This window comes from Capra hircus, chromosome 19, assembly GCF_001704415.2.
Source record: "Capra hircus breed San Clemente chromosome 19, ASM170441v1, whole genome shotgun sequence".
Lineage (NCBI taxonomy): Eukaryota > Metazoa > Chordata > Mammalia > Artiodactyla > Bovidae > Capra > Capra hircus.
In genome coordinates, this window is record NC_030826.1 from 30,121,454 (window position 1) to 30,138,927 (window position 17,474).

Below are 17,474 nucleotides of genomic sequence, written 5' to 3' on the forward strand. Positions count from 1 at the left end.
TGTTGAGTTACAGTGAAGTGCCATTGAGTGCTCTGTGACTTTTCCCAAAAGGTGTGAACATTTTGTGAAGTGTACACAGTAAAATAGAAAAGGCATTACGTCTGTAAATTGTTCAAAGATAAAACACTTCTCCCTCTCCAAAACCCAGATGCTAAACCAGGCTCTAACACAGTGAAACCCATAGCCAAGGTAAAAACGTAAAAGCCGATTTACTCTAGGGACCTCCCTGGAAGTCAGTAGCTAACACTTTGCACTTCCAGTGTGAGGGGCCTGAGTCTGATCCCTGGTTGGGGAACTGAGACCCACACACCTTATGGCATGGCCAAAATAAATAAATAAGTTTCATGGTTTAAGCCGAATGCACTCTATCTCTGTGGCCTTTTGAGGACACAGGGAGTTTGTAGCAGCTGGCTTATGTAGAAGAAACAGATGTTTTTCTGTGTAAAAAAAAAAGAGAGAGACAAGAAGCTGGGGATGAGATAGTGTTCAGACGGGAAAGGTATATTAAGGAGGCAGTGGGCATTCTTTGAAGCTGTTAAAAGATAGCTAAGGGCTTCAAATTTATGGTCGATACACAGGGCCAAAGATTTTATAGTAAAGGTTAGTAAATGATGGGATGGAAAGGGGAGAAGAGTTCAAAAATAAAGTTGAATTAAACCTTTCACATTCTGGTAGATTCTGACATGCTCAGCAAGACTGAAGGATGAGGTGAGATGAGAGGTTAAGGTGCTGAGTAGAACCCAAGGAGAGAAATTAAATGCAGAGTTAGAATAGGTGGGCTGAGACCAGATTTGAGTATCCAGCCCCTGTAAGACGCTGATGACGCAGAGGAGCAAGGCCAGCGCTGGGGTAGCTGCACCCCATGGTCCCGGTAGGTGGAGTGACTGAGGTCAGAGGCAAGGTCTCTGCTTTCACAGCACAAGGAGACACAGAAGCAGGAAATGGGCTCAGGCCTAGTCAACAAGGTGGGAGATCGCCTTCTGGAGCCTCGGGCAGTGAACACAGGTGCTGAGACTGGAGAGCTGGTTCCTAGGGGCCAGTGCCAGTGGCACTCATCTTAGTGAACTGACCCAACCTCGTCTGATAGTGGAGCTCGGAGACTCGTCACTCAGCTCTCCTCTAGAAGTTCTAGGAAGATGCTTCAGCCACACTCGAGTGTAGGCACTGCACAAGGGACTTGCCCCGGCTCAGTGTCTGTCCAGCCTTCCGGATCTGGGCTGTCTGATGTATCGCTTGTCCTCCTCTCATGGGAAGGAGAGCCAGGGAGCAAGAGGGTGAGGACAGGGGATGGTTGCCAAAGGCATCTTCCCTCCACGGAAGGAGGAGGAAGGGAACACACACCCTCCACAGTGTATCGGCAGTTAAGGGGCAGGAGCTGGCCTTAGTAGCCACCTGAGCTACGGTTGAAATGAGAAGGTGCTGGTTATCAAGGGGAGGTGAAGGAGCCTGAAGAGAACGGCCTCTTAAGAGGAAAGCCGCCGTGACCCTTCACCATCGCCCAGCTGGACAACTTCAGTCACCTGGTCCGCCTTACCGTCTCCACCTCTCACACTTGGGCAAACCGGTTCAGTGCCATTCCCATGGCTTGGTCTGGCTTCCCAGCCACCTCTCAGAATCCAGACCTTGCCTGGGTTAACTGCTACCCACTCCGTCTGGAAACATTCTTCCTTTTCTCAACTCTTACAGAGATTCGCTTGTGCCAAGGATGTGGAACCACCAGGGCCATCCAGTTTGTACAGTAATTGTGTCGGTATTACATCTGACATAGGGATTATGGTCTCCTGTGGAGTTTTCCAGGTGGCGCTAGTCGTCAAGAACCCGCTTGCCAAGCAGCAGACGTAACAGATGCAGGTTCGATCCCTGGGTCAGCAAGATCCCCTGAAGGAGGACGCAGCAACCCACTCCAGTATTCTTGCCTGGAGAATCCCGTGGACAGAGCAGCCTGGTGGGCCACAGTCCACAGGGTGACAAAGAGATACAGCTGGAGCAACTGAGCACACCGCACTCACCTTCTGCAAAGGCCCAAACTCTCTCTGTGGACTGTATTTCTCTCTAAATAGAGCTACTTTTTGAGAAGAGGGAGGCTCATGAGGGAGGGGAGATATATATATTATATATATATACACAATTATGACTGATTTGTGGTGTTGTATGGCAGAAGCCAACACAGCATTGTAAAGTGATTATCCTCCAATTAAAAAAACTAAAGAAATAAATCCACTTCTTACCTAAAATACATATGTATAAGAAAATAAGTGGTTATTAATAAGAGTCTAAGCATTTATCTTGTACTTGGAACATCTTGTTCCATATTATATTTTGATTTAAATTTAGCAAGGCAATTTAGTCTAGCAAGTAATCAGGGATTTGTTAATTATTTATACTGTTTTTAAAAATTTTATCACTACAGGACTACAGAATTAAAACAAGTCCTGTTTTTACAGAAAAGGAGCAGATGGGGAGGGATTGTGACTGCCCTTTTTTGCCAAGCCTACGCGACCTTGGACAAGCACACCCTTGTTCCCCTAGTGGCTGCCGATGGAATTGCCTGGTTTGTGCTCAGGATGATGTCTGCTGCTTCCAAGAAACTGGCTTTGCAAAACCAACACCTCAACCAGAGGCCGTACTGCCCCCACGGGAAGCTTTGGGAACGTGGAAGCGTTCCGGCTTGGGTTGATCAGTCACAGGACGTGCCCTCTGAGGACAAGGAGAGTAAATGCCCTGCCATGCCCTGATGCCAAAGCTCCAATATTTTGGCCACCTGATGTGAAGAGCCGACTCACTGGAAAAGACCTTGATGCTGGGAAAGATTGAGAGCAGGAGGATAAGGGGACAACAGAGGATGAGATGGTTGGATGGCATCATCAACTCAATGAACATGAATCTGAGCAAACTTCAGGAGATAGGAGAGGACAGGGAAGCCTGGGGTGCTGCATCCATGGGGTCACAGAGTGGGACACGGCTGAGCAACTGAACAACAACAACAGCAATTCCAGGACAGCCGTGCACAGGGAATTAGCCTGTTCAAAATGCCAGCGGTCCGTCCCCCTTTTGGTCAACGCTGCAGGACTGCCACCTTCACCTTTTCTGGGGTTTTAGCAAAGTTTATATTTTTGTTTCCTCAGACTGAAACAGCAACTCTAAAGGAAAGAAACACTCAGAGAGGTTTCAAATCAGTGTTGTATTTTTGCCACTTACCCACTCTCTTCTGTTTGTTTTCTTTGAATTTCAGAATGTAAGGCAGGACTCACCCCGATATTTGAAGCCCAGCTGAGCTTAGCTATCCCAGAACTGGTTTTCCGTCCGTCGCTGGAGCCTGGCGTGAAGGGCGGCTTCTACGACCTGGTGGAGGGTCTCGTCACCAGCATCTTTAGCATAGCATCCTTGGTGCCCCGGCTTTCTCCTGAGAATGGCTCTCCCCACTATCAGGTACTGGCTCTGCGAGCATCTCGCCTGCCCTCCCACCAGACCTGAAGGCCCCTGTGAAATGCTAATGTCACCCCTCCATTGCCATCTTGCTCCCCCAGGTGGACTTGGAGGCCAGGGCTGACCTGGCAGGCCTGAGGGCCGAGCTGATGGGGAGGGTGCAGGCCATGATGGCCCTCTGCGGCGACTATCAGAGCACCCTCAGCCAGTATTCCTACCTCTACACAGAGGACCGGAAGGAGGCTCTGGGCCAGTTTCTGTTGTACGGGCGTGTGCTCACAGCCGAGGAGATGGAAGCCCACGCCGAGGACGGCATCCCAGAGAATCCTCCCCTCCTGCATCAGTTCAGGGCGCAGATCGACTCCTACGAGAAGCTCCATGAGGATGTGTGCAGGCTGGAGCCCGTCCAGGTGTTTGACAGCTGGATGAAGATCGATGCGCGGCCCTTTAAAGCGTCTCTGCTGAATATAATCAAAAAGTGGAGCCTCACGTTCAAACAGCATCTTGTGGACCATGTCACCCACAGGTAACAGGGTCCTTCTAGCTTTTCTTCCAGCTTCCTGGGCTGTCAGGAACACCATGTTTTCAATCGATTTGACATTTCCCCCCATAGGTTCACTGGTTAAATGAAAAGTTAGAACAGCTAGATGGAGGTTCCAAGCTTTTGGACACCAGCAGTAACTTTAGTCCTGTCCTCTCGTTTGTCCATCAGACCTGGCCTCTTCCTGTTTTGTTTTCTATCCAGCGCCCAGTGTCCAAAAGGCGCTCAGTACGCAGTAAATACTGTTCGAGACAATAATAGCAGGTCAACCCTCCCTGCACAACTCTGACTGCGAAATCTCTTTGAGCCTGAGAAGCAGAGGGTGTCTAATGAGCCTCTTAGATTTTATTTCTCCCATTTACTCCTTGTCTCAGATTATCCAGCTGTGCAGCATGGAAGTCCCTACACCTACATGCCCCTGATGCCTTTTTTTTCCCCTTATAATTTTATTTATTTATGGCAGTGCTGGGTCTCCATTGCTGTGCGGGGTTTTTCTCTAGTTGCGGAGAGTGGGGGCTGCTCTCTGGCTGCAGTATGAGGGCTTCTCACTGCAGTGGCTTCTCGTTGCAGAGCATGAGCTCTAGGGTGTGCAGGCATCAGTAGTTGCGGCTCTGGGGCTCGGTACATCTGGGTGATAAGCTGCTTCACCCCATGCAGGGTGGGGTGGGCACAGGGAGAGGGGTCCAGCCAGTGATGGTTCAGGTTGAACCCCATCAGAGAGCCCCTGTAATTGCCCAGGTAGACACCATCAGGGTTGAGCATGGGTGTGACCTTGAAGACCAGGTGTTCCCATAGAACATGAGCAATAGAGTGCTGGCTTATGAGGAAGTCAGTGATCCCCTGACAGACTAATGAAGAGGGCGTTTCTTCTGGGTGGACTTGTCCTGTGATGAATACTACCTTCTGCTCCCTCCCAAACATTGTCCTTCTCAGAACTCTAGCTGTGCAACTGACTGGATCTGAAAGTCTGCCTGTTCCCCCATGGACTTGGACCCCCTCCCAGCTCCACCAGCCCAGCACTAGACTCTCAAAGCCTACTGCTGGGCCTACAGGTAGATGAGATACACTTGCCCTTCAGTGTGGCCTCCAGACTCTTCCACCCCTGTCCTCTCTCAAAATCACCATCTCCACTGAGTTCTACCAGACGGTACCAACTGCCACCTGTCTCGGCTGCAGTCACTGGCCAAGCTCTTAGTCATGCCGCCCCTTCGTTGAGGGTCACGTTGTCTGGCTCAGTCCCCCTCTCCCGTCCTTCTGCTGATAATCATCCTCAGTGACTCAGCATCCACAGGGTGTCTTCATCACACCTGCCTCTTGTTTTCTCGACCTCTCTCTCCAATGCCTTTCCCTCCCCGCCCCCCTGTTCTGTGCTGTGCTCTTGGTGGAGTGGAGGGAAAAGTGAGCAAATTCATGGCTTCCCCTTCAAACTCTCAGGATGAAGCATTCTGTCCCCTGACCACCACCTGTGGTCTTTCCAGCTCTCTTACTTGGCAGCGCTGCTGTGCAGTTCTTCAGACCCATCAGTGTTTCCAATCCACTCTTCCCGACACTTGATCAGGACGGCTCAGTGTTTATCACGGTTGCTCCCCAGCCCTGTCCCCACCTGGTAAAACCCTGACTGTCTGAACTCAGCACTCCACGTCTGTACCCGAGCAATTCATCCTGATGAAGGAGAAACACACCAGTGTTCTGACCAATCTCAGGTTAAATTTATGAACATAAACTTCAAGCAAGCCCTGAACATTTTCACGTATGCTTCCCGACTCCTCCAGATGCTTTTTTTCCTCTCTTCCCCTAAACCTCAAATATCTTGTCTGCCCTTTTAGCCTCGCCTCTCATTTCCCTGGAAAATGAGAACCAATCACCAGAGAACTAACTCAGCTTTTCACCAATAAATCTACCAACCTACCTGCATTTGAAGCTGTACGTTCAACTACCTCTTTTCTTACAGTGAATAAGCTGCTTTTCTAACTGTAGCCTTCTTCTTCTTATCTACTCGAAGACTGACCTCCTTAAACACTCCCTCCATTCATTCTCCCCATCGTGCAAATATATTGTCCTATCTGGCCTCTTAAACAAAAAGGAAAGAAAGAAAGAAAGGAACACAATCCCAGGAGTCCTTCGGCTCTGGCACCCTTTCTGTGCACCCTACTTCACAGCACAGTTCCTCAAAAGGATCTCTATGCTTGATCCCTATACTTTTTTTGTCTTCTGTCCTCTCTCTTCAAGAAGTTTTATTATAAAATGTAATATACATAAGATTTAGAGAAAAATATTAAAACAAATACTCAGATTTTCCCTATCCAGTGAAGAAACAGGACATTAGCTACAGTTTAATATTCCCTTATGGAAGAACTTGTATGCACTGCTATATTTAAAATGGATAACTGACAAGGACCTACTGTATAGGAACTCTGCTCAATGTTATGTGGCAGCCTGGATGAGAGGGGAGTTTGTGGAAGAATGGACACATGTATATATGCAGCTGAGCCCCTTTGCTGTTCACTGAAACTATCACAGCATTGTTAGTTGACTATAGTGTGTGTTAGTCGCTCAGTCGTGTCCGACTATTTGTGACCCCATGGACTGTAGCCTGTCAGGCTCCTCTGTCCATGGGATTCTACAGGCAAGAATACTGGAGTGGATTGTCATTTCCTATACTCCAGTACAAAATTAAACGTGTAAAAAAAATAAAAGATAAGTTTGAAACAGTGTGAAAAATAAAATTCCCTTATGGACTCTTCCCTGATTAAATCCCTCTTTTACCCTGCCAGTTGTTAGCCCTGCCCTAAATGTAATCTAATTCTTTTTTCATGACTTGTATATGCATATGTATGTATATATATTTTTTCATGACTTATATATGCATATATATATATTTGTATGCACAGATATACATATATTGAGATTTGCATTTTAAAGCTATAAAAATGAAACAGTGTTGTATGACTGTGTATCTCTCTGTGTCCTGTCTCTCTCTCTCAGCATTGATGCTTGAGATTCATCCACATTGAGAGTGTAGCAGTAGCTCCTTCATTTTCCCTGCTACAGAGTATCGCATCATCTGAATGTGCCACAGTTTATCTATCCATTCAGTGGCTGACATGGCTGGTTCAGATGGTTTCATACCAACAGGATTGTGATGAGTTCTCTTCTACAGATATCACAGTGTACTCAAGCCAGCATCCCTCTGGGATGTATGCCTGAGAGTGGAATTGCTGGGTTAGTGCATGTAATGCCTGCTCTCTGCCAGGTGCCTCAGCCATGTGTGAAGCTGCCTGTAGCCCCACATCCTGGGCACCTTTTGATACAAACTGTTTAGTGCTGGCCCTTCTGGTGGGAGCTTAGTGGTATCTCATGGTGATAAATATTTTACATTACTCTGTGAATAAAGTAGCTCAGCTTTCTGTGCTTTTGGATGAGTCATTGTGTTTGCTCTTCTTTGGTTATTCATAGCTCTTGACCATTTTTTATTGGACTATATCTTTTCCTTTTTCATATTTGGAAGTAACACGTATTTTAATTCTTTGGTAGTTGTATATATTGCAGATTTAGTCTCCCATTTTGCAGCCGGTCTCCCCTCTGCATTTATGGTATATTTTGATGAAGGGTTCATGTTTATGTAACCAGATGTGTTCATCTTTTCCCCTGTGTTGTCGTCTTTTCTCTTGTTAAATCAACCCTTTCTTGTCCTGAGATCCTAGTGATACTCTCCTATGCTGCTGCTGCTGCCGCTAAGTCGCTTCAGTCGTGTCCGACTCTGTGCGACCCCATAGACGGCAGCCCGCCAGGCTCCCCTGTCCCTGGGATTCTCCAGGCAAGAACACTGGAGTGGGTTGCCATTCCCTTCTCCAATGCATGAAAGTGAAAAGTGAAAGTGAAGTCGTGTCCGACTCTTTGTGACCCCATGAACTGCAGTCTACCAGGCTCCTCCGTCCATGGGAGTTTCCAGGCAAGAGTACTGGAGTGGAGTGATACTCCACTCTGATCTTCTCTGATACTCTCCTATATCCTTACATACAAGTTTTACTTTTTGTGTTAAGTAGCTCTTTGTCTGTCCCTGTCTTAATATGAAACTGTCCTAATTATCATAGCTCTGTAATAAATCTTAGCTTCCCAGGTGGCTCAGTGGCAAAGAATCTGCCTGCCAATGCAGGAGATTCGGGTTTGATCCCTGGGTCAGGAAGATTCCTTGGAGAAGGAAATGGTAACCCACTCCAGTATTCTTGACTGGGAAATCCCATGGATGGAGGAGCCTGGAAGGCTATAGTCCATGGGGCAGAAAAGAGTCAGATACAACTGAGCGACTGAACTACAACAATAAATCTTGACATCTAGCAGTGGCGTCCCCACCATTTTCAGTTTCATTAGGGATGTCTCAACAATTCTTGGCCCTTACTATTTTACATACATTAAAAATCAGTTTGTAGAAGAAAAGATTCCATTGAGATTTCGATTATATTTGCCATGACTATAGTAGAATTTTCTTCTTCATAGTATTGAGTATTCCTAAGAACATATTATCTCACTCTTTATCTTCTTTAATGTCTTTCAATGAAATTTTATAATCATTACCTTTAAAAGCATTTTCACATCTGAAGATTTATTCCTTAATATTTTATTCTTTGTTTCCTAGTATAAATCATATTTCAGAATCATATTTTCCACAGAAATGAATTGATTTTTGTACATTGATTTTGTATCAAGAAGCTCTACTAAGTAGCTTGTTAATTCTAATAATTTATTTGTCTATTCTTTGGGATTTGCCATGTACATAATCATCATCTACAAATGTATGGAAATTTTATTTTTTCCTTCCCATTTTTAAAAAAATGCATTTATCACTATTTATCTGATCACCCTGGCTAGGACTGTCAGTATAATATCGGATAAAGTGATAATAAGTCCTTGTCTTGTTCCTGATCTTAAAGGGGATACTTTCAACATTTCATTACCTGGTATAATATTCTGTGAGTATCTTTTTTATGGATTCTCTTTATCTGATTAAAGATGTAAACTTCTATTTGTTAAGAAGATTTAGCATAAATGGTTATAACATTTTCTAGAGTGCCTTTTCTAACTCTATTAACATAATTCTGGTTTTTTTCCCTCAATATGTTAAAGTTGTGAATATATTTTTTGGTTTCTAATACTGACCAATCTATCGTTACGAAGATAAGCCAAACACAAAATATTGTCTTTTTCAGTATATCCATTGGTTGGTTTTGTTGGCAGATATTTTATATAGCACTGACATGTCTGTGTTTGCTGAAACTGGCTTTCAGTTTTCCCTTTCTATATTGTCTTTGTCTGATCTTGCTCTGTGGTTTTGCTAGCTTCCTAAAATGTGTTAGGAAGTAATCCTTCTTGTTTATTCTCTGTAAGAGTTGGTGTAAGATTGAAATTCGCTGATCCTTGAAAGTTTGATTTAAATATCCTATTGAACCATCTGGCTTGGTGTTTTCTTTGTGGCAGGATTGTTACCTGTAATTTTTCTAATGTTTATTGAAATATTAAGTTCTATTCTTAAGTCATATTTTTCTAGGAATGTATCCATTTCGTGTAAATCTTCATATTATTGTCATAAAATTTGTATTATTCTCTTACCTGTTTATGTATTAGGGATGTTCCTCTTTAGATTTCTATTCATTTCTATTGTGCTTTCTGGCATCTTAATTAATCTTCCAAGTGATTTACAAAGAGTTACCTAATGAACCTGTTGATCTTACTTATTATAATTTGATTTTTATTTTGATAAATTTTTCTTATGTGTTTATTATTTCCTTCTACTTTCTTTGGGTTTATTTTCTGTCCTTTGACTAACTTAAGATGTGTGCTTTGCTTATTCATCTTGAGTCTTCATCTTTTTTGATGTAACACTTAAAGTTATAAATTCCCTTTTAAGTACAATTTTATCTACATCTCACAGGTCTTAGTATGTAGATTTTCTTTATAATAAAGCTCTAAATATTTTTAATGTCCATTAAGATGTGCTTATACTTTTTTTAATCTTAGAACATGGATTCTTCTAGTTACATTTCTGTTATTTCTAACAATTCTATTGCAGTCAGATAAAGTGATATACATAATAAAAAGCTTCTGAAATTTGTTGAATTTGGTCAGTTTTTATAAATATTCTGTGCACATTTTAAAAGGGTATGTATTCTATAACTGTTGGATATAATGTTCTGTGCATGCTTATTGGATCAAACTTGTTTTCTTCAAATCCACTACAACCTCACTGCCATTTTTTTTGGTCTGCTTAATTTATCAATTACTGAAATAACTGTTAAAAAATCTTCCACTTTGATGGTAGAGTGTCAACTTCTTGTAGTTCTGTCCTTTTTTGTTTCATTTATTTTGTGTTATATGATCATACAGAGTTTGACTTTTTGTATCTTCTTGGAAAATTGAATATTTTAGCCACACATTAAAAATCTTTCATCACTAGCTATATTTCTTGTGTTAAAGTGTGTTTTGTCTTGTATTAATATAACGAAACCGGTTTCCTTTGTATGACATTTGCCTGGTGTCTCTTACCTTGCCCTCTGGCTTTCGATCTTTCTGTGCCTTTGTATTAGAGGAGATTTTCATAATTGGCATGGAACTGAATTTTTTATCTACCTTAATATCTATTAACTGGAGGGTTTTCCTCATTAATGTCTATTGTGCTGTATTTGAGTTCATTTGTACCATTTTATTGTGAGCTTTTATTTGTTCTTTTTAGTTTTCTTTCTTGCCTGCTTCTGGATTGAAATTTTTTTTCATGTTTTCTTTCCTTTTTCCTTTTTCCTATTCCATTTTTTCCCTTCTACTAATTTGGATGTTGTGCTATCTAAGTCCTCTGTTCTAATAGTTAACCATAGCTATTCTTAAAAACATTCTTAAAAGAAATAAACTAATCAGTACTGTTACTGTCTCCACAGCCTATACAAGGACTTCAGAATAGCTTGATCTCACTTGTTTATCCATCAAATTATACCCTATAATTCCAACTAATTTCAATTGTACTCTATTACTTATCTAAATTCCACAAAGTATACTTTATTTTTATACACTCACTGTTTATTAAAATTTACCAACATCTTTGCTCATTCCATCTTCTTACATTACTGACGTGCTCTCTGAAGTACAGCCATTAGAAGGCTCATTAAAAGGTTCTTTTGGTGAAACTCTAATTCTTTCTTTGTCTGAAAATGCATGTATTTTGCCTTCATTCTTAAACAAAATCCATTTGTGGGAGAGAGAATTCTAGGATAACATACTTTTAGTAAATTTATTGAAAATATTATTCCATTGTGTCCTGGGTTCATTTTTGGTCTTGCATGGTCCACCAGCCTAGACTTTTTTTTTTTTAAATAAAATTCTCTCTTTGCTCTTCAGCTAATTTTAATATTTTCTTTTTCATTTTTGGTAATCTGCAGATTCATATTGAAGTACTTATGCAGGGTTTTTAAAAAACCTTAATTTCACCTCGAGTTGGTTGGACTTCCTTGATATTATATTTGGTGACTTTCATTAATTCTAGGAAATTCTTAGTCAGGATATCCTCAAAGATTGCTTCTTGCCCATTCTCTCTATTATATGCTTTTGGCCCTCTTATTGCACTTTTAAATATCCCCCATGTCTTTGAACAATTTTCATAGTTTTCATTTTTTTTTTGTCTTTCTTCACTGCAGTTGAATAACTTCTCCACTTTATTCAAAAAGCAGTCTAATTCTCTCTTTTAGTTTTGTCTGACTCTCCTGTTTAATCCATTCATTGAGCTTTAAATTTTCATTATACTTCCCAGTTTTAGATCTTATATTTGGTTATTTTACAGTTTTGCTTACTCATTTTAATACCCTCTCATTCTTTGCTCAAATTCATTTTAAAAAATTTATTCATTTTTCAAGTTTCAGAATACGTTTACTAGATTAGTGGTAAGGAATCTACCTGCCAATGCAGGAGATGCAAGAGACATGGGTTCGATCCCTGGGTTGGAAAGATACCCTGGAGTGGGAAACGGCAACCCACTTTGGTATTCTTGCCTGGAGAAACCCATGGCCAGAGGAGACTGGCGGGCTACAGACCATAGGGTCGCAAGGAGTCAGACTATGACTTATTGATTAAACGACAACAAGAGCTTGAGGTAACTTTTGATTTGTCAGCGAATAATGGTTTGTTTCTTCTTGCCATAGGTCAGAGTTGACATAAAAGCCTATGTAAAATTATGAGCTTCTTTCTCCTGGAGTTGCCCACTAACATAGCATGACGTGATCATTTTTGCATTGCTAGAACAGATATTAAAATCTTCTCTTCGTGAAATAATGCCACCATAGGCCACAATTTTCATGTTATCTGCTTCAGTAAGTTTTGTCACTTCTTGAATCCATCAATCAATACAAAGGTCCACACATCATCACAGATTCTGGGCATATTTGAAAAGCCACTGAAGTTGTTTCCATTCCTGACCGATGAGACAATGCTAAATTTATGCTTGAACTTAAAGGCACGTTGGGGCCGGGGTGAGGGTTTGGTGACCTGTTGAGAATGTAAGAGGTTATCTAGGCTTCTGAAGGGCAATTCCTGAAGAAATCATTTCTGTACTGACTGATACATTATGCTTAAAAGGAAGAAATTGTTTTTCTTGGTCAATCTAGAATAGATGTCTGAGAAATAGCAGGAAAACCACTTGTTCCTGGTACGTGGGTCAGAAACAATAAAGCAATCACCTAAATAAGAACTCTTTTGTCCTTTGACATATCGAAAGTCACTAGCTTATATTATGCACCCGAATTCCAATATCTGAAATCTTCAGAGGTTTAATACAGCCGTTTCTGCTGGTTCCCACTTGTGGTGACCTCTTTCCTTGTGCATGTTGTAACTTTCAATTATAAAATCATGTTCCTTGGAGCTTAGTCCTTTGAGGACTGGATTCTTGCTTCATTCCTCCAGAAAGGATGTTCGTTTTTTTAATTAAATCATGAGTCCCATCTAACTCTCACAATAACCAGTGAGAAAGAAGTGGTCTTTCTAATCTTACAGATGAAGACTCTGAGGCTCAGAGATATTAAATGACTTGGCCACACATCTAGTAAGTGTCAAAATTGAACCCAAGTATGTATGATCCTATAAGCCATAGTACTTATTTTCCACTTTCTAAAAAATAATTTCAGATTCACAAAATAATTTGTAATATATTCACTGTGAGATTATTTCACTTGGAAATGATTTCACTCTGAAATAATTTCAGACTTACCAAAAAAAGCTGTAAATGCAGTACAAAGACTTCTCTTTTACCTTCACTCTGCTTTCCAAAGATGTTACCTCGGTAACATCCAAGGTAACCATGGTGCAGTCATTAACACTAGGAAGTTAGTATTGATGTAGAAGGTGTAACTAGCTTGCAGAGTTATCCACATTTCACCAGTTGTCCCAATAATTCTCCTTGTCTCCTGTGTCTCCTCCATCAGGGAAGGCTCAGTCTTTGTCCTTTGTGACCTTGACACAACTGAAGAAGGTTGTATCTCACCATCAGGCTATGGAGAGTTTTCCATAATAATGGCTATTGTGTTGGGGAAATAGATTCTTTTGAGGAGTGGAAGGGGAATGGCTGCTCACATTCTGTTTGTTCTCCATAGCCTGGCCGACCTTGAAGCATTTATTAAAAACAGCGAGAACGGCTTGCTCAAGAAAGTCGAAAAAGGAGATTTCCAAGGACTGGTTGAGATTATGGGGCACCTGATGGCTCTTAAAGAACGACAGAGAAGCACCGATGAGATGTTTGAGCCTTTAAAGCAAACGATTGAATTGCTGAAGACCTATGGACAAGAATTGCCGGCAACAGTGTTTGAGCAGCTAGAGGTCAGTGCAAAGTTTATGTTTTCCTAATAAAGGAAATAGGGGGACAGTTTGGGGATTTCAAAGTGAGATGAACACGGTTAAGTCAATGAAAAACAGGGCTCATGATAACGCAGGATCCGTGTTTTGGAAGTAAATGTGTTGCGTGTGTATAATGTGCACCACTTTCGTAACACTCAGTAAATATGGAGAAATACGGGAAAACTGATGTGGATGAAGTGTGTGTGGTCTTTTTCCAGTGTTGGGGATGAGCCACATTTTGATTCAGAGAGGGGAATAAAAGGAGGTTTGAGGAATGTTATAATGATCTAAGGGGAAAAGGGGGGCATACGAGAAAATAACCAGGCACTGTTGGAAAATACAGAAGAGGGTAAGGCTTCCTGGGGCATCCTGGGTGACTCAGGAGTAAAGGACCTGCCTGCAGTGCAGGGGATGCAGGTTCGCTCCCTGGGTCCGGAAGATCCCCTGGAGGAGGACATGGCAACTCCCTACCCCCCCCCCCCCCCCCGCCGAGTATTCTTGCCTGGGAAAGCCCATGGAAAGAGGAGCCTGGTGGGCTGCAGTCCATGGGCTCGCAAAGAGGCGGACGTGACTTGGCAACTAAACAGCGACAACAAAGTTTACTGAGGGGAAGTTGAGAGCAAGGAGGATTGTGCTGGGTCAGAAGCAGGTGGCCGTCGGGAGAGCGGGCAGCCGGGGAAGGGGGCCGTTGTAGACGACGGCAAACGGCGCTGTCACGTTTGTGGGCCAGAGACCAAGAGGTCTGAGCGTGTCCAGCCTCGGGTCCGGGGTCGGGGGGAGCAGAGTGGGGTCTGACCACGCCGGGACTCCTTGGCAGGAGCTGCCTGAGAAGTGGAACAACATTAAAAAGACGGCGGTTACCGTGAGGCAGCAGGTGGCCCCCCTGCAGGCAAGTGAAGTGACCCTCCTGCGCCAGCGGTGCACGGCCTTCGAAGCAGAGCAGCAGTCCTTCTGGGAGCGATTCCGCAGAGAAGCGCCCTTCAGGTATGGACCCAGGTCGCCAGCATGGCCTCCTGTCCTGGAAACACAGCAGCATCTTAAGTCACGGGTGACCTCCCCATGGAGGCTGTGTATTTTCTTAACAGAAGACCAGTACTCTTCTTCCCTCCCGTTTATGTCCGCTGGTTAGACCTGGTGCTCATGTTCACAGAGTCCTGTTGTGGCCTGTGTGGGATGAACAAAGGCTGTACAAATACTTTAAAAACATATCTAGAAGCTTCTATGTCTCCAGGTCTATAAAGGGATTGTGTGTGGTAAAATTACTCATCTTTTACTAAACTGTTAGTATTCTAATTTCTCCCAGACTCCTATTCTTTTGGTTTTAAAAAGGTGACTGAGGGAATTTGAAAATAATTTGGGGGGACTTATGTGGTGGTCCAGTGGTTAAGACTCCACACTTTCAATGCAAGAGGGGTGGGTTCACTCCGTGGTCAGGGAATTAAGATCCCACATGCTGCATGGTGCGGCAAAAAAAAAAAAAAAAAAATTTAAAAATTATTTTGGAAGGCATTTCAGTAGCCTAACAGCAGGCTTCAAGGTGACAGATTTGCTTTAAGGTGTCCTTTCTCTGCTTAGCAGTTAGTGCTCAGACGCCCCCTGCTTGTGGTCAGGGGTCTTTAAATAAACAAGGGGTTGGGTGGATAACACAAGACCATTCACGTGGGCCCGCGTGCACACACACAGCCCTTTTTTCAGGGGCTCCCTCCCGTTGTAGGGAAGCCTGCGGGGTCTGCTCCTGGTCTGCTGCTCAGCGTCAGATGCTCCAGCCAGGGGCCAGTTCTGGTGGCCCTGTGTCTACTGACAGGCCAGCTGAAGTGGACCCTCTCCCCTCAGTCCAGCTCCAGGGTTTGCTTTCTGTTTCCCCAGCTGGGCTTCCTGCTGGATCTCCTCTCTGCAGTTTTGTGTAGACATGCCTGGAAGTCTCCAGACTGAAACATGCCCTGTACAAGGAGCCAGGAAGCTTCTTATTTTCAGGTCACTTACAGAAATCTGACCTTAGGTGACACATGCTTAAGTGACCAGTGAAGCAAGGAAAGAAAGTCCCACACCGTTATCAGGAGTTAAGGCGACATAATGATGAAGCACACGGACCCTGGGTCTAGCAAGCCCTCTTAGCAAGCCCACTACTCGCTTGCTGAGTCAGGGCAGTCACTTACTCCAGGGCTGCCACTCCGGGCCGTGCGTCCTCATCTGTACGGTGGGGGTATTAATAGTATCCACCTCGGGAGGCTGTTGATAGGATTAAGTAACACGTCTTCACAAGCTTTTAGCACAGGACCCAGCACCCTGGTAACTAGCCATCTTGGTTTACCTGGCCCTGTTTTGGTTTTGGCACCAAAAGTCACACATCCAGGGAAGCCCCTCTGTGTCAGGCAGATTGAGACCCTCGGTGATCCCACCTGGCACACAGTAAGGGCCTGCTGCTGCTGCTGCTGCTGCTGCTGCGTCGCTTCAGTCGTGTCCGACTCTGTGCGACCCCATAGACGGCAGCCCACCAGGCTCCCCCGTCCCTGGGATTCTCCAGGCAAGAACACTGGAGTGGGTTGCCATTTCCTTCTCCAATGCATGAAAGTGAAAAGTGAAAGTGAAGTCGCTCAGTCGTGTCCTACTCTTAGCAACCCTGTGGACTGCAGCCCACCAGGCTCCTTCATCCATGGGATTGTCCAGGCAAAAGTACTGGAGTGGGGTGCCATTGCCTTCTCTGCAGTAAGGGCCTAACTCTTCTCATTATTCATTATCAAACATATATGAAGCAGCTGGTCTCCAAAGCATCATACCTGGGGCTGTACAGAACGAGATGAGAGTGTCAAGAGACAGGGAAAGGGACTTCTCTGGCGGTCCAGTGGTTAAGACTCCATGCTCCCAGTGTAGGGCACATGGGTTTGATCCCTGGTCAGGGGACTAAGATCCCACATGCCTCGTGGCCAAAAAATTTTTAAAAATTAAAAAAAAAAAGAAGTACAGAACTTGGAAAGTCTCATACAGATTTATTTTAAAAAAAGAAGATAAAAGGAAAAATGTATAAACTGTATTTAGGATAAATGTACAACATAGCACTCTAAAGCATTAAAACCACCTGGGAGATTTTAAAACTTCCATTGTCCAGCCTCTCCTGCAGACCAACTAAATCAGACACTGGGGATTAGACCAGGCATCAGTAGTTTTGAATGCTCCCTAGGTGACTCTGATGTGCAGCCAAGTTAGAGACAGCCACCCTAAGGGAAGAAACTGGGCCCCTTTTAAGCAATCACACAAGGGCGTATAATTCCAAATGACTCTGCATTCCTTTAGATTTACAGCAGTCCACAACCTTTTTGGCACCGGGGACCGATTTCTTGGAAAACAGTTTTTCCGCAGACCGGAGGTGAGGAGAATGGTCTCGGGATGATTCAAGCGCATTACATTTATTACTTTATTTCCAATCTAATGCCATCAGTGATCTGATAAGAGGTACTAGTCCCCAGTCCGGATGTTGGGGACCCCTGCATTTAGAATAAGCACCTTGGGAGCTATACCCTTGTTCCAAAGAAGCATCTATTGTGCTAAAACATTTATGGAACTCCTTTGGGGACTATTCCTTCCAAGTCTGAAGCACATCCCTCTGACTCTCCTTTGGATGTGCAGTTGAGCACAGGATCAGAGC

At 43.6% G+C, this 17,474-nt stretch overlaps 1 protein-coding gene across 1 annotated transcript in view; it reads left to right on the plus strand.

Moving 5' to 3' along the window:
* DNAH9 (dynein axonemal heavy chain 9) overlaps nt 1-17,474 on the plus strand; it is a 286,432-nt gene that overhangs the window by 57,976 nt on the left and 210,982 nt on the right. Inside the window, exons 16-19 of the mRNA XM_018064667.1 lie at nt 3,233-3,429; nt 3,528-3,952; nt 13,591-13,813; nt 14,649-14,815. Coding sequence (XP_017920156.1) covers nt 3,233-3,429; nt 3,528-3,952; nt 13,591-13,813; nt 14,649-14,815 — 1,012 coding nt within the window. The remainder of the gene's footprint in view (nt 1-3,232; nt 3,430-3,527; nt 3,953-13,590; nt 13,814-14,648; nt 14,816-17,474) is intronic.